Source organism: Bidens hawaiensis, unplaced genomic scaffold (assembly GCF_021521415.1).
Source record: "Bidens hawaiensis isolate Kalapana, Puna unplaced genomic scaffold, B.hawaiensis_p1.1 tig00026617_1, whole genome shotgun sequence".
Classification (NCBI taxonomy): domain Eukaryota; kingdom Viridiplantae; phylum Streptophyta; class Magnoliopsida; order Asterales; family Asteraceae; genus Bidens; species Bidens hawaiensis.
Genome location: NW_027494281.1, coordinates 155,521 through 179,379, shown reverse-complemented (window position 1 = coordinate 179,379; position 23,859 = coordinate 155,521). Strand labels below are relative to the sequence as shown.

General features: G+C 33.6%; 6 protein-coding genes, 1 long non-coding RNA gene and 1 pseudogene across 10 annotated transcripts; 3 read left to right on the top strand and 5 right to left on the bottom strand.

Annotated features, from left to right (window-relative positions):
- Positions 1-2,136: 2,136 nt before the first annotated feature.
- LOC143573720 (uncharacterized) lies at positions 2,137-3,775 on the top strand. The gene is made up of 4 exons (XM_077058522.1): positions 2,137-2,173; positions 2,264-2,378; positions 2,937-3,294; positions 3,380-3,775. The coding sequence occupies exons 1-4, from the start codon at positions 2,137-2,139 to the stop codon at positions 3,773-3,775; spliced, it is 906 nt and encodes a 301-aa protein (XP_076914637.1).
- A 757-nt stretch (positions 3,776-4,532) lies between these two features.
- Positions 4,533-4,900, top strand: LOC143573734 (uncharacterized). The gene is made up of 2 exons (XR_013142483.1): positions 4,533-4,582; positions 4,647-4,900. It is a non-coding gene; the product is annotated as an uncharacterized LOC143573734 (long non-coding RNA).
- Positions 4,901-5,674: 774 nt separating this feature from the next.
- Positions 5,675-9,856, bottom strand: LOC143573733 (putative aldehyde dehydrogenase). The gene is made up of 16 exons (XM_077058532.1): positions 9,770-9,856; positions 8,988-9,067; positions 8,784-8,887; positions 8,639-8,706; positions 8,503-8,560; positions 8,311-8,424; positions 8,137-8,220; positions 7,935-8,039; positions 7,748-7,861; positions 7,538-7,669; positions 7,367-7,456; positions 7,192-7,281; positions 6,897-7,106; positions 6,707-6,817; positions 5,935-6,014; positions 5,675-5,860 (listed from the first exon to the last, which is right to left on the bottom strand). The coding sequence occupies exons 1-16, from the start codon at positions 9,841-9,843 to the stop codon at positions 5,722-5,724; spliced, it is 1,653 nt and encodes a 550-aa protein (XP_076914647.1). The 5' UTR covers positions 9,844-9,856; the 3' UTR covers positions 5,675-5,721.
- A 1,195-nt stretch (positions 9,857-11,051) lies between these two features.
- Positions 11,052-13,731, bottom strand: LOC143573731 (tRNase Z TRZ1-like). 3 transcript variants are annotated; one of them, XM_077058531.1, is made up of 9 exons: positions 13,556-13,731; positions 12,451-12,678; positions 12,191-12,353; positions 12,040-12,110; positions 11,849-11,944; positions 11,649-11,762; positions 11,502-11,570; positions 11,344-11,418; positions 11,052-11,270 (listed from the first exon to the last, which is right to left on the bottom strand). In XM_077058531.1, the coding sequence occupies exons 2-9, from the start codon at positions 12,634-12,636 to the stop codon at positions 11,196-11,198; spliced, it is 849 nt and encodes a 282-aa protein (XP_076914646.1). In that variant the 5' UTR covers positions 12,637-12,678; positions 13,556-13,731; the 3' UTR covers positions 11,052-11,195. The 3 variants fall into 3 exon arrangements, with proteins under 3 accessions (XP_076914646.1, XP_076914645.1, XP_076914644.1); XM_077058530.1 differs by lacking the exon at positions 13,556-13,731 and adding an exon at positions 13,491-13,522 and having other exon boundaries at positions 11,053-11,418; XM_077058529.1 differs by having other exon boundaries at positions 11,054-11,418.
- Positions 13,732-15,040: 1,309 nt separating this feature from the next.
- LOC143573730 (18.1 kDa class I heat shock protein-like) lies at positions 15,041-16,667 on the top strand. Its single transcript, XM_077058528.1, has 3 exons — positions 15,041-15,470; positions 16,112-16,369; positions 16,439-16,667. The coding sequence occupies exons 1-3, from the start codon at positions 15,338-15,340 to the stop codon at positions 16,642-16,644; spliced, it is 597 nt and encodes a 198-aa protein (XP_076914643.1). The 5' UTR covers positions 15,041-15,337; the 3' UTR covers positions 16,645-16,667.
- Positions 16,668-17,749: 1,082 nt separating this feature from the next.
- LOC143573719 (7,8-epoxymelianol synthase CYP88A154-like) lies at positions 17,750-18,597 on the bottom strand. The gene is made up of 5 exons (XM_077058521.1): positions 18,541-18,597; positions 18,312-18,474; positions 18,137-18,243; positions 17,931-17,989; positions 17,750-17,846 (listed from the first exon to the last, which is right to left on the bottom strand). Exons 1-5 carry the CDS (start codon positions 18,595-18,597, stop codon positions 17,750-17,752), a joined length of 483 nt encoding a protein of 160 aa, XP_076914636.1.
- On the bottom strand, positions 18,594-20,003 carry LOC143573718 (ent-kaurenoic acid oxidase 2-like; annotated as a pseudogene). The gene is made up of 3 exons (XR_013142478.1): positions 19,482-20,003; positions 18,964-19,375; positions 18,594-18,803 (listed from the first exon to the last, which is right to left on the bottom strand). The product of XR_013142478.1 is annotated as an ent-kaurenoic acid oxidase 2-like (transcript).
- Positions 20,004-21,102: 1,099 nt separating this feature from the next.
- Positions 21,103-23,131, bottom strand: LOC143573729 (ent-kaurenoic acid oxidase 2-like). Its single transcript, XM_077058527.1, has 7 exons — positions 22,851-23,131; positions 22,275-22,749; positions 21,925-22,179; positions 21,675-21,837; positions 21,503-21,609; positions 21,306-21,424; positions 21,103-21,236 (listed from the first exon to the last, which is right to left on the bottom strand). Exons 1-7 carry the CDS (start codon positions 23,078-23,080, stop codon positions 21,146-21,148), a joined length of 1,440 nt encoding a protein of 479 aa, XP_076914642.1. The 5' UTR covers positions 23,081-23,131; the 3' UTR covers positions 21,103-21,145.
- Positions 23,132-23,859: the final 728 nt, after the last annotated feature.

The following is a 23,859-nucleotide window of genomic DNA, read 5'->3' as shown; positions in this document are numbered from 1 at the left end:
GAATGTACATAGTGTGTATTCAACATTTATAGTTCTATTAAATACGATCATTTACTTTTGAGATTGACGTTTATGATTCTTAGCTATTATGATGTTATAGTAGTTTAAATTTTGATTTAGTTAAAAAAAATTGAGCTAGACATCGAAGATGATGAATAATAGTTTGAGACAAGGCCGACCCCAAGCATGGGTAAGTCATACATCTAGCTGGCGTACGGTCTTTTAGCGGGCAAATATATATCTACATATCTATATATATTAATGTTTATTTAATTATAAATCGAGAAATTATTAAACAAAATTTTTATTGGACCATCTTTTATAAAAAAATAAAACCTCATATTTATTGATTGTGGCCCAATTTGTTTCATTAGCCTTAAATAAATAACAACAACAACAACAATAATAATAATCAAACATATTTAAAAAAACGTTGCATTGATCGGGTTACCACAGTGACACAACCTTCAATCCTCCACCAAGATACGCAGACCAACAACCACTGATCACAATGTCGATCACCAGGCATCGCCACACTCACCACCACCACGGTATGCTTCCTTTATTTATTTTATTCTTGCACTTCCGTGAATTCTACAATTTAGCTCTAATTGATAATTGGTAATAGTTAGAATTGGATGTTTTTTTTAGTCATAATTTAGTGTTTTGTTTAATATTGAGCCCAAGTTGATTGATACTTCTTTGTTATAAATGATTACTTGTTAGTGGTTGTTGTTTAGATGTCAAGTCGAATAGGTGGAAAATGTTGTCGGTGTAATCTTTGGTGGTTGTTTTTTGCCTGCCTTCTTGTTAGTTAAGGTTTTTGGTTTTTGTTAAATGGAAAGTGGCAATTCAAAAAAATAACAAATAAAAAAAATGTTAACGGTTTGACTTTCGAGTTAAATAATTTTCATTTCAAATAAAATGATCCAATCACAATAAAGAGGCAGGTAAACGGGTAACAAGCTGCGCTGGCACCTCCTTTCGAGTTTGGACTTGATTTTCATAAATTATGTTTCCTAAACATTTATACGATGCTTAAAAAACGTAAAAGACTAAACAAGATGAAGAAATAAAAAGCCTCAAGCTATAGCTTAACATAACTACACGCATAAACCACATGTTGAAGAGCAATAGCACGTAGAAGTAGAACTAGAAGAAACAAAAAAGCAAGAACATGTTGAAAAGCAAAATCACGTGGAAGTAGAACCAAAAAAGGCGGATGAGCTAGGTGAGCTTTACGAACCATAAGTTAGCTATTACGGTAGATCATTTGAATACTTTGAATTTCCTATATATATTACTATAACATTTAGGCCTAATTTTCGACTCGTATGGGGTACTTGAATTAACTCCAAACTAACCATAGTACTTAAGGGTATCTCCAATGGTATTAGGTGGCAAGTGTTTGTATTCCAAACAAAACCCAAAAAGTGACTTCACCATTGGAGGTTGTCGGCTTAGAAGAGAGAGATAACAAAGAGTATGTGAATCCAAAGTGGTTTGTAGGAGTATGACTCACATGGTACATCTTAACAAGATATAAAATTTCAAGCAAGGAAAAAACAAACCAAATACACATTCACACACCTCTAAATTAATTTCCATCTTTTTAAGTCATCCTACTTAATTCATAATGGTATATATTATCATTGTTTTCAAATTTATATCTAAATAATCAAAGACAAAGAAATGGAATATTTAAAAATTATCAATAGTAAAATAATCACTTTTTAAAATAATAACTAGAAGATGATAAAATTAATTTAATAGAGTAATTAAATTTATGTGTTTTTTTTTATCTATTTAATATATACGAAATATAAAACTCTTAGTAATCAAATATATAAATTATAGATTAAATAAAAAAAAAATAGGTGATGAGATACATAGTGAGCTGACAGTGTGAAACAAGGACGAACAAATATACAAACAATCCGAGGACTAAATATGTAACTTCCACTCCCTTTCAAAAGATTCAAACCGACGAGCGTCTAATTCTAATTTAAGTTTCAAAACCCAACATTTCCCGCCCATTTCACCCACTCCCTTATATAATAATAATTACAAACCCTAATATTCGTCCCCAATTATTCAATTCACCACTTCCTCTCAGCAATTAACTAAATATTTGTCATGGAAGACACTCTTAAGGATCAATCATCAGTTTCCGGTAATCAATTTTACTCTTATGGCTGTTCAATTATACATTTATACCCACTGGGTTTGCTTAATAAACCCTAATTTGGTCTTGTTGTTGCAGGAAACAAAGGGGCAAAATCGTCAAAGCTGCTTAGGTATCCACTAAGATCGGCGTCTAAGCCTAAGGAAGATAAGATTCAAGCTTCTTCTCCGGCGATTGCTTCTGCTTCTAGAAGGTTGTGCTTTTAATTGCTTTTTATTAGTTAATTGTGTATAAAATTTGTTAAATTGTTTGTAAAAATATGTTTTTGTGAGGCTTAAGTGGGTTTATATGAAATGGGTTTTGTGTATTGGGCTAAAAGTATGCATGTTACTGTGAAAAACAGAGGTTTTTTGTTTGATTTTGCTGAAAATGTTTTATAAGATGTAATTAATGTAGAAAAAATATATATTAATTAATGTTGTGAAACTTGTCAGGTGCTAGTCGGGCTGTGGGGGTACTGGGTTAACTGACTATTTAAATAAGTATACTTTTTTCAAATACTTCAATGGTTTTAACTGACTTTGACCAAATTTGACTGATTTTGATCAATTTTGACTGCCTTTTATCGCCTACCAATTTTAGGGGTCGATTAGTTGAAATGGCATTGGCAGCCCAGCGGTTATCGAATAATCGGTGATTAATTGTCACCTAGAAATGTTTTTTTACAACACTGAAATTAGTACATATAATATATTTTTTTTATTAAAAGTGTAGTAAAATAGGAGTAACTAATAATATTTCATTTGTATAGGGGAAAGCCGAAAGCAAGTGTGAGTCAAAGTGTCGATGTCCTTGAATTATCCACCAAAGAGAACTCCGCTAAACCTCCTAGGAGACTGTCCATTCCTAGCAAGTCAATTGTCAGTCCTGCCGCTAAATCAGTTGGCTACATCACTCCAATATCAGAAGCTAGATCAAGAAGGACTAGCAACATCAAGGGTAAAATCGTCACACCGGGTTCAGATGTCTCAAGATCATTAACTCAAAGAAAGTTCACTGTTTTGTCTTCACCGTCATACTGGCTGTCTCACATTAAACTGTCTGAAGCTGCCGGAAAACATCAGTTGTCGCTCGGGTTCTTTAAGCTTGCCCTTGAAGCTGGATGTGAGGTAGCAAGTAACAGCAGTACGGCACATTGTTTCTATTAAGAAAGTTATGTTTCTTTTTTATTTATATTGAAATATTGTATTGTAGAATGTTCAGCTGTTGAAAGATGAGCTAAAGTCTTATGCTTGCCGCCATAATCTTGGAGAATCTGTCATAGAAGTGTTTGAGAAGTATGACATAAAAGAAAACGTTGAACAGCTGCAAGTTTCTGTTTCTTATACGCACGTGCCGGAAGATGAAGATGCACAAAGCTTGTCTTCTGCTACCGGAGCTTCAAAGCTAAAGCCCAAATCATTAAACAACAGTGCCAGTTCAGCAGCAAAAGAGTCGGTTGTTACACAAAAGAGTAATCTTGTTTCAAAAACTAAAAGTCAAGTGAACAAGAAGATGGAAAAGAATATCAAGAAGCCGATCAAACAAGAATCTAACAAAGAGAAAAAGATTGTTAAGACCCCTGTTGCTGCTGACGAAAAAGGTATCTGAACCATTGATGCAAGTAGAGTTATATCTAGGGGTGTGCACAAAATTGAAAAAACTGAACCGAAACCGATAAAACCAAAAAACCGAACCGATAAAACTAAATAGAATTAGAAACTGACGGTTTGGTTTTGAACTTTAGCAAAAACCGAAATATTGGTTTTGGTTCGGTTTTGTATTTTGTTAAGAACCGAAAAAACCGAACCGAATCAAACCGACATAACAAAAAAAGTAAAAAAAATCATAGTATCTTAAGCGTAACCATTAAAACAAAATCTACCGACGACCATTTGTTTAGTTTTAAAATATGGTTAATAACAAGTATATCTAGTTGCTACATATGGTTAATAAATAATAATACAAGTACTTTTAGTTTTTAATTTTAATTTTGATTTTAAATGTATCTTTTCTTAGCTTTTAATATTTGAAGCTCAAATATTCAATATTCTATTAATCATTAGTTTAAAGAAAAAAAAATACCATGCCCAATTTCAATATATTGGGTCAAGTGTTTTTTTTGCTCAAAATGTTTTGGCTCGATTAGCATAACTGAAAAAACCGCATCCAAAACCGAACCATACCCAAAAACCAAAAACCGAAACCGAACGGTTTAAAAAAATCATAAAACCAAAAGTTTTGTTTTTGGTTCGGTTTTAGTCAATAACCGCACCACGCACACCTCCTAGTTATATCATTAATTGATTATTATTAATTTTGTATGTTTTGAAACTTATGTGTATTTCATTTTCAGCTCAATTGGATGTGGATGTCTCTACTACTGAGGAAGTGATAGAAGAAAACAAAGAGAACATGGTAAGGAATAATTGATTGTGTTTCGAAATAAGAAATTACATTATATTGTTGTTTGATATTGTAGGATGATCCCATTCAGTTGGAAGAGATGAACTCGGTGGAAGCTTGAAGATCGGTTTAAAATATGAACATGAAGCTTGTTTGAAGATATTTTGAGTTTTTATTTTGTTTGGTCATGTCTTCAATGTTTTACTGGAGGCTTTTCCTTTGTATAGATTGGTAGTGTGGTGTGCAAACTTATGACTATGGATTTCTTGTTTTATTTGCTTGGTTTTATTGCTTGTTGGTTGATTAATCAGTGGTATGTTGCAAATCAAATATGCTACTTGTCAAGATTTGTTATTTGGAAACCAAAATTTTTAATCGGGTAGGGTTAGTCGGGTTTCCTGCAACCCAATCCTATTTGGGTTAACCATGTTACTTTATACTGTTAAATTTTTTTTTTGTTTGTAACTTGTAGGTTGTAAAATTTATCATTCCACTCAAGTTTCAATTTCTTTTACAAGTAAATTTATAATTACATAATATGCTTGTAAACAAAACGAACATACATGAATAAAGGCATGTCAGTGTTCGTTCATTTAACTTTTAATGAACACGAACAAATATTTGTGTTCATGTTCGTTAGTTAAAAACTAAACATGTTCGTGTTCGTTTATGTTTGTTCATTTATAATCTAAACAAACAATGCATGAATATAAATGAACATAATTAAACAAAGATAAACGAACATGAAGGAAGATACATGTACTCAAACGGACGTAAACAAACTTAAATGAACGATCGCAAACGAGTGTTTACAAACATAGATGAACTAGTGAAACATGTGTTCATGTTTGTTCGTTTAATTAAATGAACACGACATAAATGAACTTAATAGAATCGGGTTACTCGGGTTCGGGTATTTTGGACACCCCTACTCACAACTAGATTGAAAATGCTCCTTCAAAATTAATAACTCATAAATTTATGACTCAAATGGTCTGTTTAAACATCTGCCCGAGAACCACTACTAGGTCCTTAAGTTGGCTCAACTACATAAATAAGATCAAACACCAACTGTCACCATACATCGCGCAGCTTAAGTTGAATAACATAATTTTGGAGAACTAGTTTAAAGACACCATATATCGCGCAGCTTAAGTTGAAGGCGGGATTTTCCAGTTGTGTGAGACCGGACCAATATCATAGATAACTTCTCTATGACAAGACCACACCAGTTTTATTGCTTCAGGAGTCCCTATTCCCGCTCCTCTTGGATCTCCAGCGGGTCCAAACCTGAAAAAAACGACTTCGAACGTAAATAAACAAAAAACAAATTAAAAGAAAAATTAAAACATGTTCATACTGACCAATGATTCTGTGGTGCTCCGGTAGTTCTTGCTCTAAGTCCAGCATAAGTAGTTCCATTAACAGTTTTCCCCAAAATATCCTGAAAATAAGTTGCACCCGCATAATAAATATTAAACTAGGATTTAAGACCATGCGTTTCGCGACGGGACCGTTAAATCGAACAAAAAACATAAGTAAAAACGTTAAACCATAAACTCGTTGCAAGTCGACACGAAGTCAGTCTGTATCAAGTTACGACATCGAAACTAAGCAAAAGAAATAAACCCGTCAATGCCAATATACAACAAATTATCATATGTAGAACCAAAAAAATGGCGCGTTACAGCTGCGAGCCAAAAAAAAATATTTTAAAGGCGAGGTATTAAACGTTGAAACGAGGATATAAAACCATGCGACGACGGGATATTTTTAAATCATGAAAAAAGTTTCGGTAATTGTAAAGACGAACTATAAAAAAAAATATGAAAGCAAAGTTTATGAAAATCGGTTAACCGACAAATAAAACATGTAAACCGACCCATGTCCAATTTTAGTGTTTAAAAATAATGTAGTTTGTCAAATATTTTAATTAGTTGAAAAAAAGTAAAATAAAGAAATTAAAAACTATTATTTTTATTTATGAAATTATGGCTAGTGATCTAGTGATTATAATAACTAATAAAATATTAAAAATTTAAATAGTAAATTTGTGTGGAGAATTCAATCTCCTTTTTAATATATATAGTAATAACATAATGCATTATTATATCATAACAAGTTTAATAAATATACCTGAATAAACAAGGGATCATTAGAGACAACAGCAGCAGTTAAATGTGCATGCATCTTTTCAAGCGCCTTCAACACCATCGGGATTTGACTGTCTTTGTACTCGGTAATAATCTAAACAACAACCAAAAAATTAAATAAATTATACAATGTAATATAATATTACAATAGTAGTAAATTTAATGTTGATCACCTGAAAAGGCCCGAATATTTCTTTGGTAACAAGCTCATAATGTTCAGGTTTTAGTATTTCATCAAGCGGGACGAAAACAGCAGTCGGTTTAATAGCACCGTATATTTTCGGAATCGAATGATTTTCCAACTCTTCACCGCCCCATAGTAGTTTTGATCCCGGTATTTTAAGCAAACTATTCTTGTGGTCTAGCATTGTTTCAGTTGTAAGCTAATAAAACAAGATGGAATGTAACAAATAATCAGTTGGATATAATAGTAACCTTTTTAAGTCCCGGTATTTAATAATAACTTACTGTAAGAACCGGGCCGATTGTTAAATTGTCAAGATTCCTTCTCCCAGCAAGGTAACTTAGGTGGCTCATCAGTGAGGTGTTGTTCCAATTCTGCATATAATATACGAAAAGGTTAAAAAATTAATTAAATAATAATAATATGGTCTTAAGTCTTAACTCTTAATAAGGAATGAACCTCGTGAACGAATAATAATGACTGCGCTGAGCATTTCTGGCCACTACATGCATAAGCATCTTGATCACAGACCCATGACACATAATCCACCTGTCAATAATGACAACTCAGCATTATAAATTTATAACTCATCTTGCAAATTTATAAATTTTCAAAATTTTATAGTAAAACCTCGTGAACATCAGGCCCGAGAATTTTCCAGTCAAATCCTGCGTCTTCTAATTTGACTCGACCGTTTAGATCATACGCCAACTTATCTGCTATTCTTGAGCTACCCGTAAAAAGGGTCATTCGTGGATTCGCCTAATTATGAAATCAAATATTTAAAGCATATATATATATATATATTGTTCTAAAAAGTGTTAATGTGAAGAAACCAACCTCTAGAAGCAGCTTGTTCATTGTCATTCCATCAGAATTAATAAAGTCAACATCCTCAACCGGCATCCCACAAGCGTGAAGTAACCGAAGCATTTGTTCCATAACAATACAAACCTATAAAAATGTTATTTTTTTTAAATAATCAATGTCTATAAATATAAGTTATTTATGTGGCTAAAAGACTCACTTTGCTGTCAACTTTAAGGACGGGTTTGTTTCCCATGTAAAGAGCTCCCATCAGTTGGAGTAAAGGGATCTCGAGAGGAAAATTAAACGGTGTAATTAACGCCACCTGTAATTACAAGTATAATAAGCATAAAGACAATAAATTAATATAGTTAATAAATAACGAAATGAATGAAAATAATAATATGTGAAGGGCATCTTACAGGGCCATAAGGCCATCGGAAACCATGACTTTGTTGCCCGAGATGATTCCCAGGTACTCCAAACGACCTTGCCAAAAACCGCACCTATCAGACATTTAAAAAAACAAAAACAAAAAAAATAAACAAAATTAGCAATTAAATAATAGCAAAAATAAACCAAATTTTCAAGAATACCTGATCACCAGAAAAGTTTTCTAAAAACTTTCCGGTAACATAAACTTCAGCAAGAGCCTGCTGGTAACTCTTCGGCGAGACCCGTTGTATTAACTTTGCAAAGAAATCAGAAACCTGAAATAATAATAAAAAAGATTAAAACAAGTAAAATGTAAAAAAAAATCACCCAAGCTCACACAAGCAAATTAATACCTCAGGCTGGGAAAGCATATGGCCTGCTTTTGAAGATACATCTCCATATAAAAGGTACCTATAAATAATAATCAGTTACATTAATTAGTACCAGTAACACACTTAACACTACAAGTATCAGTACATGAAAATATACCTCTCGGGTGATTTAAATGGATTGTGCAGGCCATGCTTCGGGCACTTTGATAAGCTTTCAACAAAAGGCTGATCAAGGTTTAATGTCAAAACATACGATAAAAGTTAATAAACTTTCACTCAGAAAGATGTTATATTATATGTACCTTGATTCCATTTTCATCTACTTCTGAAACTTTAATGAATGGTTCACCGTTCAGAGGGTCGGGAATCGTGTTCCAATGCCCGGATTCCATCCATTTCCCCTGGACTGTATAAGTTGAAAAACCAATTAATTAAATAGGCATTTTATAAATTTTATATAATTTTATAACTCCTAATCTGTATTTGAATGTAAGAATATTGTTTACCCAAGTTGAGTACTTCCGCCGGCCTAGAGGCTGATATCTCTTCGGCTTTAACAGTTGCAAATTGTAGCGAACAAATGAGCCTGCATATCAACATCCATCCATAATTAAATATTTTCAAGATACATATAAATAGAGAATCAAATTTTGACGTTTCAAAAACCGGTTTATACTGGTTGCCGCTCACTAGCCCGGTACGTTTTAGCTAGGGGTGCAAACAAGCCGAGCCGAGCCGAGCCGAGCACAACCAGGCTCGAGCTCGGCTCAGTGAGTAGTTTTTCAAGCTCGAGCTTGGCTCATTAACTATTTATTAATTAATTTTTATATGCTTTTAGTTAATTATATATTTTTTTCAATTAAAACTTAATATATAAAATAATATATATATATTATTTAGTAATTTTGTTAATTTATTAATTATTATATACATGTAGATATATATGTCTATATATTATAAAAATTATACAAATGTCAGCTCACGAGCCGGATCAAACTCGATAAGTGAAGCTCGGCTCGAGTTTGTTTATAATTTGAGCTCGTTTAGCTTACACATAGTTAGCTCGAGCTTGGCTCGTTTCAATCTTTATTTGTAAAGCTCGAGCTTGGCTCATTTACTTATTATTATTATTATTATTACTTATTATTATTATTATTATTATTATTATTATTATTTAATTTCCAATTAAAAAATTGGCCATGCATTTGTTTTAATAAAACCAGAAAGGTCCGATTAAGAGATGGAAACCATAATAACGTAGGATAATGAAAGTACGAAACATATATACCTTGAGAATGTTAAAGAAGAAGAAGAAGATGAGATGTTGTGCTTAATTCGATTGCAGAGTCGGAGCATGGACATTGTCAAGTGTGAAGATTGAATTGAATTGAATTGATTTGTTTTGTTTGCTCAGATTTGAAAGTTGAAACGAAACCCTCGGTTTTGTTGTGTGTGTTTAATACTTTTGTTTTAGAGAGTTGAACAGGTGAGGCTGAAAATGACTGAAAATACCATGCTTCCAATTTCATGAAAGTTGTTCAACAACTTCTTGTTTATTGATTTCGTTTTTGTGAAAGACATGCATATGTCTTCAATTTTATGAAAGTTGTTCAACAACTTCTCGTTTATTAGTTTCATTATATGCATAAGACATGTGCCTATGTCTGAAAGACATGAAGTCTTTATTTGTTTACTAAGTTTCCAATTAGAAATCATTTAGTTTCGATAAAGATTAATCGAGTTTTGAAGTAATTTAACAATTATAACTTTTTTTAAAGTAAAAAAGAACAAGAAAAATATACTTTGTTTTTTTTTAAGATATTCATATATCTTTTATTTAAAGACAAACGAAGATATCCATTAATAAAAAAACTGACCATACACTTTGAACCTACACCAATCCTCCCACGACATTAATGTTTCACCCGATCTATGTTTTATCCAAAGGTAACCAAGAGTCTTGACTTCACCCACTATGTTTTCCACCATAATCGGTTTGCCGTTGAACATCGACACATCGTATCATTTCTTGCATTACAAAGACACCAAATCGAGCCTAAACAAATGGCATGAAAAATCTTCGCTTTAAGCTTTGGAAAATTAGTAAGTTTGTACGAATCCAAAAGATCATGAATGTTGAGAGTGAATTCTTTAGTTTTATAAAATACAATTATTGATTTGTCCCCAATAACCCGTACTTGATTCTATCCATGACGGTATTAACACCCGTGAATTTATTAACAATACCCTTTTTAGAGAATGCTAATAAATTCAAAATTTCATGAAATAATTGGAATTAGTAATGCATGCATTGTTTTGTTTTATTAGCTTAAAATATGAAAATCTGGGGGTAGAAGAAGGCACAAGATATTTGGGAGATTTAATATTATAAATTCATATCATCATACTCATTTATTGACTTCTTACTCTATGGTTGAGGAGGTACTATAATAGACAATGATGTATATTTGAGTATTATTTGAAAATATTTTATATTAAGTGATAAATATGAAAAAGCAATCGTGATTAAACATGTGAAAAAAATCAAATCCATACAAGGAAAATAGATATGTATTTAACTCAAAACATCTTGTAAAATTTTACAGTCCAAGTTCTTCATGTAAAGTAACACTTGATGCATGAAAGGCAGAGCAAGTCTTCCGATTCCACCTCATTTTCATCCTATTTAACAGAAGAATGCAGCATCAACCATCCTAAAAGCCCTCTGTAAGTGCAAAAACTCGGCCAGCCAATGGTGGGCACAGTGCAGAAACAGCTTCTTCAATAACCTGATTCATGCAGAATCATGATTATAACTAGCTCAAATCCGATGAAATGGTAACAAAAGATGTTAAAACTTACATTCAACTGATACCGCGCTGAAAAGTGGATTAATACAATGGCTTTATTCTCAAATCTGCTAGCATAATTAACTATCTGAATTACCAAAACAAAAGATCAGAAATATGTCGTCTGCAGACTCTGCACTAACATAAAAAAACAAAATTTGACCATTTGACCTCGGATAAATGCGTGTGTCCATAGTCTCGTGCATTCTCCACTGTCATTGTATTCTCCACATACGTGCTCTGCATGACCCGAAAAAAAAACATGTAATTCTAAAATTCTAATACTAAAACAAAAGACAAACATCAAACACACGTTACCTCCATAATGAGAACCTTTGCTTTCAACACATCAGCATTATTGTCATCAACAATAAAGTCAGATGTAGTATCTCCTGTAAAAGCTACTTCAGGTGACGTTGTCGTGTATGTTATCTGCCAACAATATAAACTCATTAACTAAAATTTGTATATTTTGTTGAATATAATATTATTTAATAGCAGAAATTGGCAAAACAGACCTCCACACCTGAGAACTTCAACTTCTTAATTTCGTCCCCCGGAAGACCAACATACTCGGGCTTAAGCTTTTGTTTCACTGAGTAAATTACATATCCCTGTTACAATCCAAACAAAAGTTATTTAATAATTATGTATACTTATGCTGAATATTAGTTAAACCACGCAACAGTGACGAGTGAAGACAACTAGCCTGACTTGGTATGACGTGATACGTTTTAAAAGCTTTAACTTTCAAATCTTTTCTCAAGTAAAATTCTTCACCTGCAGATTTACTGGTATAAATTATCAAATAGAAATAACAATGATAACAATAAAAATATTGGAATTGAATTTATTTGTACCAAAATCCAATCCAATCAAAGTATGCTTGAGTTCTGATTGGTCCATTGCGCGTTGTGCTTCAAAGATCTTTTCAACATTTTCTTTGATAACTTTTGGTACAATGATTGTTGGTGGAGACATTCTGTATAAACCACGAGTTGCAACATACATAGGTAATCCTCCCTAGAACAATGTTAATGTTTTAATGCTATCGAAATGAAGTAGAATTTAATACTAAAAGTAAAGGAAAAAGACTAATGAGGGAGAATGAGAGACTTACAATGTGATCCATGTGACCGTGAGAAATGAAGAGAAATTGTTGAGAAATGGCTCGTTGAGGGCACTTTCCAATGTCAAAAGCTAAGTTGAGACTCGGAAGAATCACACAAGTTTCATGTCCTGCTATTGACAGCCCTTCAATCGGGTAATCTTCAACAACCAAACCCTTTTTCTTCTTTGTTTCCATTATTAACCAGATGCAGATTCTTTAAATTAAATAAGCTTGCACCTGCAAGTATGTGAAAACAAATAGTTGCTCAGTAATATTGTTTCAAAATTGTAAGTAAATCCAATCATAGTTAACCGTAATTTAACGTCTAGGGCTATCTGTCTAACGTTCATGCGATTTCAAGTTAGAAATTTCAGTCTACATGATATTTGATAAAGCCTCTGAGCTAGGGCTGTTCCCGAGCTGATCCAGGGCAAGCTCGAGCTTGGCTCGGTTTTGAAACCGAGCTGCAAATTTGAACTCGAGTTCAGCTCGGCTTGGTTTGGCAGTTCTCCTCAGTTTTAAAAAAGAAAAATTAAATAAATTTCAACTAACTTTTATATATTAGGAATTGGGATCGGATTTGAGCGGGATTCGGGAGGGATATATCATACATTCCCCCTCATACATTATATGTATATAAAAATAAAATATATTAAGAGAAAAATAATCTGAGCCAAACCAAGCCGAACTGACAAGCGAGCCAGACCGAGCCGAGCTAAGCTCGCTTTCTAACCAAGCTGGGTCGGTTCGGCTCAGTTTCAAACCGAGCCACATCGAGCGAGCTTTTCCGAGCAAGCCGCGAACTTTTTGAACAGCCCTAGAGTTTGAGCACTAATATCCACATCCCACATTGGCATTTCATCGAACACCTAGCGGGCAATCACTAAGTCACCAAACAGCTGACAATAAACGCCAACATCGCACATTGGCATTTCATCGAACACCTGGTGGGCAGTCACTAAGGCACCAAACAACCGGGCAAATTACTAAAACTACTAAACACAGTACACTATCTATTGATCTTACAGAACCCAACTACAAAAAATAACCCAATAACTGTATATGTATTGTGCCTCTATTTGATCACATCAATAAATGAGAGATAGAAAGGTACCGAAAATCAAGGAGATCACCGGAAAGACGAAGATGAAATTGATTACCGGCAACTGATAACAGTACACCGGGTTGGTTTTCCAAGAAATTTTGTTCGATTAGTTAAATAAGCAAGTGCACTTATGTTCGTTAAGTTTCGGTAATAAGTTCATGGACGTTTTGTTAATGTTTGGTTGTATATGTGGTTCATGAGATTTTTTTAAATTTTATTTATTTTATCTAAACGTTTTATATTATTTAATTTATTACCCGTGACATACTATAGGAAATCAAATTCTTACGATCGTTCTCAATCTTTAGGTTTTGTCGATTTTATTTGTGTTCGTTTGTGTCAATGAACCATTCGTGAACACATTCATTTCCTTAATGAACGAACATGAATGTGAAATCTCATTCGGTAAGTGCTCGTCGTAAACCGTTCGTGAACACATTATTTCCTTAACAAACGGACATAAACTAATGTTCGTGTTCATTCGATTCGTTTGCAGCCCTATTTACTTACCATTTAGTTTTGTTTTTTTTGTTTCTCAATTTTCACATTTTAACCCTCTTAATACCTAAATCATCAATAATCATTCATCTTTGACCCGAATCGACATGTGCCAACCCAAAGACTTTTGATGCTGGATAAAATAAATTCAAGCATAGAAAAACCCCAAATTCATTAGAAAAAAAAGTTTGACTGTGTAATTGGAAGCTCGTATCTCATGAAACACTTGATTGTTTGTGAAACTTACAATTTAAGACATTATTTTGATATATTATGTTTCTGATATACGAACGCGAACGAGTAAAAAAGAAACAAACAACTTCAATTCCCTACGAACGAACGTGGATATGAAACTTTGTTCGGTTATGTGTTCGTAAACAGTCCTCTTTGTCAGCAAAAACTTTAACGAACAAACACAAACAAGGTCTTATTTAATTCGGTTCGTTTAAAGCCCTGCATCCGATGTTATGCTATGTGAGAAGTTATTTAATTTTAGTTTGCTACACATGCGAATACGTCAAACACAAAGTAGTCAATATTTCAATAACAAATAGCAACCATAACCCATTTTGAGCACTTTTTATGATTTTCCATATTCAAAAAATAGAAATTATAAATAAAAGTATATTGTATTCTTTTTAGAGAAAATTATGATTTGTGTCTTTGGGCTATTTGGGTGGGGCACAATGTAGGTCTGATTTTTAAATTTAAAGATCAGTGCCCTCGTAGTTCTCGGGCGCACACAAGTGTGCCCTTTCGTCAGTTAACTATTTGTTTAAAAATCAGACATGCATTGTGTCCCCGCCCATATAGCCAGGAGCACAAATCATAATTTTCTCGTTCTTTTATTACTTGATTGTTTTTAATTTTTTTTTTAATTCCTACATGCCAGTATTAACCTTTACCATTTCGTAAACTGGAATCTTATTCTATTCTTGAACAAAACCTTCTGCCAAAATGGTTATTTGCCTAGATGGCCTTGAACCCACGAAACTTGGGCCCAAAGGGACATACAAAACAAAACAAAACAAAGACAATAGATAAGATGAAGCAGGCTAAACCAATGTCCAAACACTAAAGTTTAGAACAAAAATTGGTAAGTTTGCAAGAAAAGGTGTCTCAATATATCCTTACCATCTCTTGAAATCAAAGTAACAAATACAAATTATGATCATGCCCTATATAAAACTTGTTCCTTTTCCCAATTATGTAATAAACTAAACATCCATTATTAATATCTTCACTTATATACTTCCAAAACATACCCTAAAAATTACTTGTCCTTTATTATCGATGGCAAACGTCCAAGGAAGATCGCCTTTTGATAACAAACCAAGCTCAAGTAGTTTGGTATTTGAAGAGTTCGTGCCTCCAGCGGCATGGACCGAAGACTCAACGGGTCATTACCTCCTTGTTGGTCTTCCGGGTACATCAAACTCCTCATCTTATTGTTATATTCATATTTTAGAGAATTAGATAAAATGACGGGTAAGCCGTATTGAGTAACAAGTCAATAATGGTCACTTTATCCGGTTGAAATATACTTGGTTGGACTAGATTAGTTACCTGCAAACACTTTATTATTCGTCTTTTTAGAGCTTTATTATAAACAGTCAACACTTTAATCATAAGAAAATAAATAGTATTAACACACTACTAATTAAGTTTTTAAATAGAATGATTAAAACATATGAAACATATATAGACTTTGGATGATTTTCAACGTGTTAAACGAGTCACCTTTTAATGTTTTTTTTAGACATCACACATGATCCAGATCCATATATAAGAGATTGTACAAAATATTTGATAGAATATATATATGGCACATGTTAGACAAGAAACAAGAAGAAAAGAAACGAATACGAAAACAGATAGCTTGATCAAGAATTCATGACAATGAGCAACTCTTTTTATGAATATGAACCGAATACCATTAAATAGAAGACTAATAAACCGTTTAAATAAGAGGGGTTTAGATCAAATAAAAATGATTTTTATCATGAGAAGTATATAAATAACTAGAGAAATTATGTTAACAGAATAATGGTTACTCTTGTACTGTAGATTTCAAGAGGCAAGAGCTTAAGCTTCAAGTCGATAACAAAACTCACTTAATAGTTAGTGGAGAAAGGCAGGTAAGAGAGAATAAATACAAGCGATTCGCACAACGTTTTAGATTGCCAAAAAACGCAGACACAGAAAACATAACAGGGAAGCTTGACGGTGAAATACTATATATTTCAGTCCCAAAGAAAGTTGAACATGAACACCAAGAGATGAAACATGACAACATTCCATCACCAGCACCGGTAACAGATGAAAGTAAGTCAGATTCGGATGAAAGTGATCACAAAGACGATGAAAGTAAATCGGATACAGAAGAAAATGAAGATGGAAGTGATAACAAAGACGGTGAAAAAAATCAAAAAGAGAAGCATGGAATGTATATTGATGAGAAATGGAGGCAAGAGGCTGGTTTATATTTAAAACTTGCAATGGAGAAATTAAAAAATAATAAAGGGATTGTTGTGATTGCAATCTTTGCATTTTCATTAGGTGTGCTGGTAACTCAAAAGGTTCAGTCAAATGAAAATTGATGGAAGGAGTTATTGTAATCAACATTTGTACATTATACATTATATTAAAATGTACATTTGGTAATAACATGTAGCATAATTGCATAAACTGCATATATTAAATATTGTTATGTATTTGCAAATGGCCATTACTAAGTGTTATGATTTCTAATGTTAAAATTGAATGAGAAAGAAATTAAGAACAACATATAAGACACTAAATGTGGTAATTAATCAGCCTTATGAAGGTGATAGCTCGCGATTTGCTTATTAAATAAAAATCAAGAAAAATCTTCAGAATCATGTTGAAATTAATTAATTGTCGTTTTCTTTGTTATTCTTAACATTCCGATCCTCATTTGAATCCATTAATTAGGTTATGTGGCCATCATAATTCTCCGTAGCATGTAAAGAACTCGCCTCGAGTTCATGGAGCATAAAGTTTTTAGTCTCTGTGTTGTTTTATTCTTCACATCCATAAGGTCATGTGTAGTAGGGCTACAAATGTGGGCGACGAGGGTGAGAACACCGACCCCGGCCTTGAGCGATAAAAGGGGCGGGGCGATACAAACATGTCGCATGCTTGTGTTATGGTGATGATGACGTGGCTATCAATTATTGGTGGGAGGGGCGATTTTTAGGCTACAACACCTCCCCCGGGGCTACACATCGCCCATTTTTGCCACGTGTCAAAAATCGTCCCATTTTGTAGCTTCTCCACTACACATAACCTAAATCCCACCCACACCCCAACCCAATCTTTTTGATCTTTTGAACTTTTGAACTTTTGGTTCAAACTGTGTGATTTGTGGCATTTAAAAGTTGTATAAACATTGTAGTTTGTCATATTCTCCCATGGAATTTTAAGCGAAAAATATGTGTTTATTACGAGCTTGTAATAATCTCAAGACTTCAAAAAATTACTAAACGCTGAGATTTCGTAATTCCAAGACATATGTTTCTATTACTTTGTTTATTATCCAAACTTCCAAAGTTAGTCAAACAGATGATTTTGATTTAAAAGCTTGAAATCACACTTTTAACACACTAGCATATATTTCTTGGGCATTCTACAACACTTTGCTGACGAGTTTGCTAGTCATTAAAAGTGTTGTAAATCTAAAAGTCACAATTCAAGTTTCTCAATGGTAATTTCTGCACCATCTTCTGGTTTTGGATTCGAGAGATACTTCACTTTCGAATCCGGATTTACCAATTCCCACCTGCACAATATCCATTTTAATTAGAAAACAATAAACAATTGTATCCAATATATGAAATAGTACAATATTCAAATGACTACTTACTTGTATCCTGTGGACAAATGATAGAGAGATAGCAACTTGTAAACGAGCAAGCATATTTCCTGCACAGATTCTTGATCCACCATCAAACACATGGTATGTTCCAGGTGTCATTGATACCTTAGGATCATACATTAAGATATAATATATATATATATATAATATAAGTCCAAAATAAGGATTACAATCTTGATAACCTAGATACTTACATCCCATCTATCAGGGTTGAAACACAATGGATCATTAAAGTTCTCAGGATCCGTATGGAGATACCTAATCCAGAGCATTACATTCCATCCTTTCGGTATTGTATGTCCTACACGACAAACAATATTTAACAAGAACACGATAAATAAGTGAACGTAATAAACATCGACCACAAACCTTTATAGGTAACATCTTTTGTTGTCGTGCGAAAGAGAAATGGAGCGATATTCGCCATTCTGATAGTCTCATCAACAACTTTCATGGTGTATTTCATCTTTAAAATCTCATCGCTCGTAACAAATTGATCATCCTTGCTACTTTTAAGAGACATATTTTCATCCTAAACAATTAAAACTTTAGAATTGGAGAAGATGAGCATTTAGAACATGAATAAGGCGTAACGTACCCGAAGCTTTTGTAGAACCTTTGGGTATTTAGCAAGATAATAAACAGCCCACATCATGGTAGAGTAGTTGATTCATAGCCACCGATAAGAATGCTAACGGTATTGTCAAGAATCTCAATGTCACTTAATCCGGCCCCCTCTTCGTCTTTCAACCTCATCAAACCATCCATTAAATCCTTCACAGATTCATTACTTTCATTCTCAAAGTTGTTCTTCCTTTGCCTTAACTCTTCCTTGAAAATCGCAATGGCCTTCCTCCGACACTACCAAAATATTTACTCGTCACAAAGTTATAACATGCACACAAAGAATATTATTATCAAAAACTGAAGAATCGATCATAAATGAGAAGAAAACGCACCCGAAGGCCGTGATAATAAAAAAACCCTGGTATTCAGTGGGTAGGATCTGACCCCCCCTAACTAATCCAGCAAAACATTCACCAAGCATATCAAGAGTAGGTCCCGGTTGAAAACTAGCAAAATACATGCCAATGTTTTCGAATGTAACCTTCTTGATCTCTTTTTATGAGGTAATTGTACGACGTTCAGCCCAAGAATCAAGGGCCGATATGATTCTAGGTTGAACGATGCTAGCAATCCTACGAAGAGCGTCTGGCTGGTTAACGCTTCTAATAACAAAACTTCTGAGCCTAGCATGTGTTTTCCCACGAACCGCAGCTACTGAAGTTTTCCCAACAAGTTCAACATTTGGCCATTCCAATACGAAGCTTTCCTCAGCTCGAAATACAAATCTTGTCGCTGTTGGTGAAAACACGATCACTGATGGTCGACCAAATAAGTGTGTTTTATACATTCCAATCCCATCACCAAACCTATTCATTTGTATAATCAATGATCGTATAAGCATAAGATGAAAGCTTATATAAAAGGCGGTATAGCAAAAACTGAAAACCAAAAACAATATTAACATATAATTACTTGTTACGCTTGGAATTGATGTAATCGTCGGGGCGACGAAGGAATTTGAAGTACCAAAGAAATGTGAACGTTTCACCAATGATCGGAAGACCCATGTAGCCAGGAGGCAGATTCATGCCGCCTTCAGATGATCGCAAAGTAGCCGTAACTAGTCCATACCATACATCGTTCCACCAACACAAAAGCCATAATAGTACCGGCACCAATCCTGAAACCACTGCCAACCACATCGTTAAAAGTAAGCGTTTTTCTCTCTCTTTGGTTAGTGAAACTATGGAATGCAACTCGAAGTATTTGCAAAGTTGTTAAAAAGATGCTATAAAATGGTTCACTTATTCCATAGACACTAGAAGACAACCATATACCATTAATTGGATGATGTTACCAACATTTTCAACTTATATAATGCTATTATATCATGTGATACAATTAAACAAGGCATACATGCTTGTCCACTAGCTCCTACCAGTTAAAATAGATGATACTCTTAATATGTTCCCACATATTCGAACAACACTACTATACAAGCCTTACAAGGTTATAAATTTTATATATTAATTTCCGGGTATATCACGAACTTATTAGACCCAGATACCACCTTCTGCAATGAGTAATATATACCATTTCAATCCAACTATTATAATTATAAATTATTAATTATATTAAATATGATTACTAAAGAAAAGTCAAATATATATATATAATATTCCATTTGCACGTGTTAGGCAATCGGCATATTCAAGAACACTAGTTGAATATGCTTTTTGTTAAATAACATTTTTATAAAATATATAAGTTCTTTATAATTAATACAAGATTAAGATTTTCGATAATTAAGTTCTATCCGACATACTTTGTCATCAGACTCTGACATTAAGAAGTTTTGATGACTAAACACTAGTGAAATAAATAAAATTTATGTCTCAGCTTTTAAGTCGTATAAAAGTACTGTGACGGATTTAGGAGTATCGAGGTTAATAATTTCTTTTTTTTATATGAATAATGAAATTAAAGAAAAAACGAAGAGGCTACCACGTAGGTGGTAGGTAACCTCAAAAAAGGCACCACAACAGCCCATTTTTTAGGGGATTTGTTTTCATACACCCATTCTAGTTAACATACATCTCTTTTTTCCTGTAAATTGTTTGTAATTTTTTGTGTTTTTATTCTTAAGTTATGTGAAAACCAGGATCCTTTTAAAACCCTTATGTCAAGATTGCTAGGCTAATCATTGTCGATTTGTCCATCGGAATCATTTAAAGATTCTGGTATCATTCCTTCCGCATGTCATTGTAATGTTTGAGCTTATATATTACTTATATTTTGTTCTAACCTTTTCGCTAAATAAATAAGTAGACTTTTGTGATAAATGTGATTGTCCTTAGAAGATCAATGGAGGCCACTTGTGAGGCGTTCACATTTTTAAAAGCTTGAAGTCACACTTTAAAACATCGTCAATTTCAACTTGAATTATTGTTTGACATTTTGATATTAATGTTATAGCAGTCAAGACTAAAAGAAGTTTATACATTAATACATGTGTAATCACAAACGTTTCTAGCAATACTTGTAAGTTGTAACGACAAATATCTTGTCTTTATTTCAATAGTTATTGTTGACGGTTTTTCCCTAGCTAAAACTAGTTGAAATCTTAAAATTAAATTTCAAAGTTTCTTAATGGTAATTTCGGCACCATCTTCAGGTTTGGGATGTGAGAGATACCTCACTTTTGCGTCCGGATTCACCAATTCCCACCTGCATAATATTGAAATCTATCTTAGAACCGAATTCATGAAATGAAACAAAACTTAAATGATTGCGTACGTGTATCCTGTGGACAAATGATAGAGAAAGATGGCAAGTTGTAAGCGAGCGAGCATATTTCCCACACAATTCCTTGCTCCACCGCCAAACACTTGGTATGTTCCAGGCGCCATCGATGCCTTTAAGATACATTGAGATATAGTATATGAGGAAACCAGAAATAAAAAACAAACACTATAATTTCGCAAGGGACTTACATCCCATCTCTCTGGGTTGAAACACAATGGATCGTTGAAGTTTTCAGGATTCGTGTGGAGATACCTAATCCACAACATTACATTCCATCCTTTCGGTATAGTATATCCTACAGTATAAAAATTATTTTAGAACGTACAAGCTGAATAGCGAACTTAAAACAACATCACACACCTTTATAGTTAACATCTTTTGTTGTTGTGCGAAACACAAACGCAGCGACATTTGCCATTCTGATTGTTTCATCAACAACTTTCATGGTGTATTTCATCTTTAAAATCTCATCACTTGTAACAAATTGCTCATTTTTGCTACTTTTGATAAACATACTTTCGTCCTAACGTAGTTAAGCAAGACTTTCATAAGAATTAAAGTTCATGAACATGACTATAATAATTAAGAAAGCAATTAGGTTTAGACATACCCTAAGCTTTAGTAAAACTTTTGGGTATTTTGCAAGATAATAAACAGCCCACATTGTGGAAAGAGTAGTTGATTCATAGCCAGCAAGAAGAATGCTAACAATATTGTCAAGAATTTCAATGTCACTTAACCGGCCCCCTTCTTCGTCTTTCAACTTCATCAAACCGTCCATTAAATCGTTCATAGACTCACTGTTCCCGTTCTTCCTCCGTTTCTCCAACTCATCCTTAAAAATCGCCACAGTTTTTTTCCGACACTATCAAATTAATTTGTCACAAAGTTATAACATGCCCGCAAAGTATATTATTAACTAAGTTACTATAAAAAAAAATATAATGAGATTAATAGAACCTGAAGGCCGTGATGATAAGCAAATCCTGGTATATTCATTGGGTAGGATCTTATCCCACTAACCAATCCAATAAAGTATTCATCAAGCATATCAAGAGTGTGTCCCGGTTTGAAACTAGCAAAAAACATGCCAATGTTCTCAAATGTAACCTTCTTGATCTCATTGTACGCGGTAATTGTACCACGTTTGGCCCAAGAATCAAGGGCCGATATCATGCTAGGTTGCATTACACTAGCGATCCTACGAAGAGCTTCTGGTTGGTTAATACTTCTAGAAACAAAACTTCTTAGCCTGGCGTGTGTTTTCCCATGAACCGCAACTAGTGAACTCTTACCTACAAGTTCAACGTTTGGCCATTCCAATATGAAGCTTTCCTCATCTCGAAACACAAATCTGGCCGCTGTTGGTGAAAACACGATCACTGATGGTCTACCGAATAGATGTGTCTTGTACATCCCGATCCCATCCCCAAACCTATTCATTTGCATAATAAATGACCATATAAATATAAATGGAAAATTTAAATACAATATGATAGCAAGAACCGAAAGGGAACAATTATAATATGTAATTACTTGCTCCTCTTGGAGTTAATGTAATCGTCAGGACGACGAAGGAACTTGAAGTACCAAAGAAACGTGAACATTTCACCGATGATTGGAAGACCCATGTAGCCCGGAGGCAGATGGGTGCCGCCTTCAGATGAACGCAGAGTTTTCGTAACTAGTCCATACCATAAGTCATTCCACCAACACAAGAGCCATATTAGTAGCGGCACCACTCCTAACACCACCGCCAACCACATCGTTACAAGAAGCAAACGGTTTTGGTTAGTGAAAGTGTGTAATGCATCTCCCAAGTATTTATAGAGTCATACTAAAAGATGCTATACAATGCTTCACTTATTCCATCGACATTAGTAGACAATTATATGAATAATATTAACTTGTCACTTTGTTCACAGACCATTAATTGGACGTTGATAACAACATTAATCTCAACTCATTTATTCTATTATATTCATCATTGCATGTGAATATGTGATATAATCAAACAAGGTATATGTTGAACTTAGAAGTGGGTATCGAGAACAACAAAACACGCACATACAGACTCACGGTTTGCTTCTCGAAGAGCTTTTCTTATTAATCGACTTACGAAAAAGAAAACTAGATACAAAATAACAAAGGAAAGAAGGGTTTATATACGTAGAGTTTGGATCAAATACAAATGAAATTAACGTGTTCTCACGTTTAGCACGTTAATCTCATTTGTAAGTTAACTTTCCCCTATATACATAATACTCATTGAAAGATAAACTTAATGATTAATGACAAACAAATACTAAACCGTGCGATAACAAATCTCAACGGAAAAATAATTAAGATAAAACTAATTTAACTTAAAGCTATTTTCCTACCGTCCCTAAGAGATCAAACCGTACCACCCTTAAACGAAAAGAAAATATTAGCTTAATAGTATACTAGTTTTATTTATATACGTAGTTTCAAATGTATAACATGGTTGACTTCCATGTGACTTTAAGTTAATTATATTCACGTTTGATTAAACTGAGGTGCATAA

Coding starts and splice junctions, on each gene's coding strand:
- LOC143573733 (XM_077058532.1), bottom strand. CDS start 9,843: ATGTCCATGCTCCGACTCTGCAATCGAATTAAGCACAACATCTCATCT. Junction 8,425..8,502: donor ATATGCTTTCCCAGCCTGAG/GTATTAATTTGC, acceptor TTATTATTTCAG/GTTTCTGATTTCTTTGCAAA. Junction 8,221..8,310: donor AAAACTTTTCTGGTGATCAG/GTATTCTTGAAA, acceptor AATGTCTGATAG/GTGCGGTTTTTGGCAAGGTC.
- LOC143573730 (XM_077058528.1), top strand. CDS start 15,338: ATGGCAAACGTCCAAGGAAGATCGCCTTTTGATAACAAACCAAGCTCA. Junction 15,471..16,111: donor CCTCCTTGTTGGTCTTCCGG/GTACATCAAACT, acceptor CTTGTACTGTAG/ATTTCAAGAGGCAAGAGCTT. Junction 16,370..16,438: donor AGCACCGGTAACAGATGAAA/GTAAGTCAGATT, acceptor AAGAAAATGAAG/ATGGAAGTGATAACAAAGAC.
- LOC143573720 (XM_077058522.1), top strand. CDS start 2,137: ATGGAAGACACTCTTAAGGATCAATCATCAGTTTCCG. Junction 2,379..2,936: donor ATTGCTTCTGCTTCTAGAAG/GTTGTGCTTTTA, acceptor TCATTTGTATAG/GGGAAAGCCGAAAGCAAGTG. Junction 3,295..3,379: donor CCCTTGAAGCTGGATGTGAG/GTAGCAAGTAAC, acceptor ATTGTATTGTAG/AATGTTCAGCTGTTGAAAGA.
- LOC143573729 (XM_077058527.1), bottom strand. CDS start 23,080: ATGTGGTTGGCGGTGGTGTTAGGAGTGGTGCCGCTACTAATATGGCTC. Junction 21,610..21,674: donor AAAAGATGTTAACTATAAAG/GTGTGTGATGTT, acceptor TTTATACTGTAG/GATATACTATACCGAAAGGA. Junction 21,237..21,305: donor CATTTGTCCACAGGATACAC/GTACGCAATCAT, acceptor AATATTATGCAG/GTGGGAATTGGTGAATCCGG.
- LOC143573719 (XM_077058521.1), bottom strand. CDS start 18,597: ATGATGTGGGCTGTTTATTATCTTGCTAAATACCCAAAGGTTCTACAA. Junction 18,244..18,311: donor AAAAGATGTTACCTATAAAG/GTTTGTGGTCGA, acceptor TTTGTCGTGTAG/GACATACAATACCGAAAGGA. Junction 17,847..17,930: donor CATTTGTCCACAGGATACAA/GTAAGTAGTCAT, acceptor GATATTGTGCAG/GTGGGAATTGGTAAATCCGG.
- LOC143573731 (XM_077058529.1), bottom strand. CDS start 12,636: ATGGAAACAAAGAAGAAAAAGGGTTTGGTTGTTGAAGATTACCCGATT. Junction 11,945..12,039: donor ATCACGTCATACCAAGTCAG/GCTAGTTGTCTT, acceptor GGATTGTAACAG/GGATATGTAATTTACTCAGT. Junction 11,419..11,501: donor GACACACGCATTTATCCGAG/GTCAAATGGTCA, acceptor TTGGTAATTCAG/ATAGTTAATTATGCTAGCAG.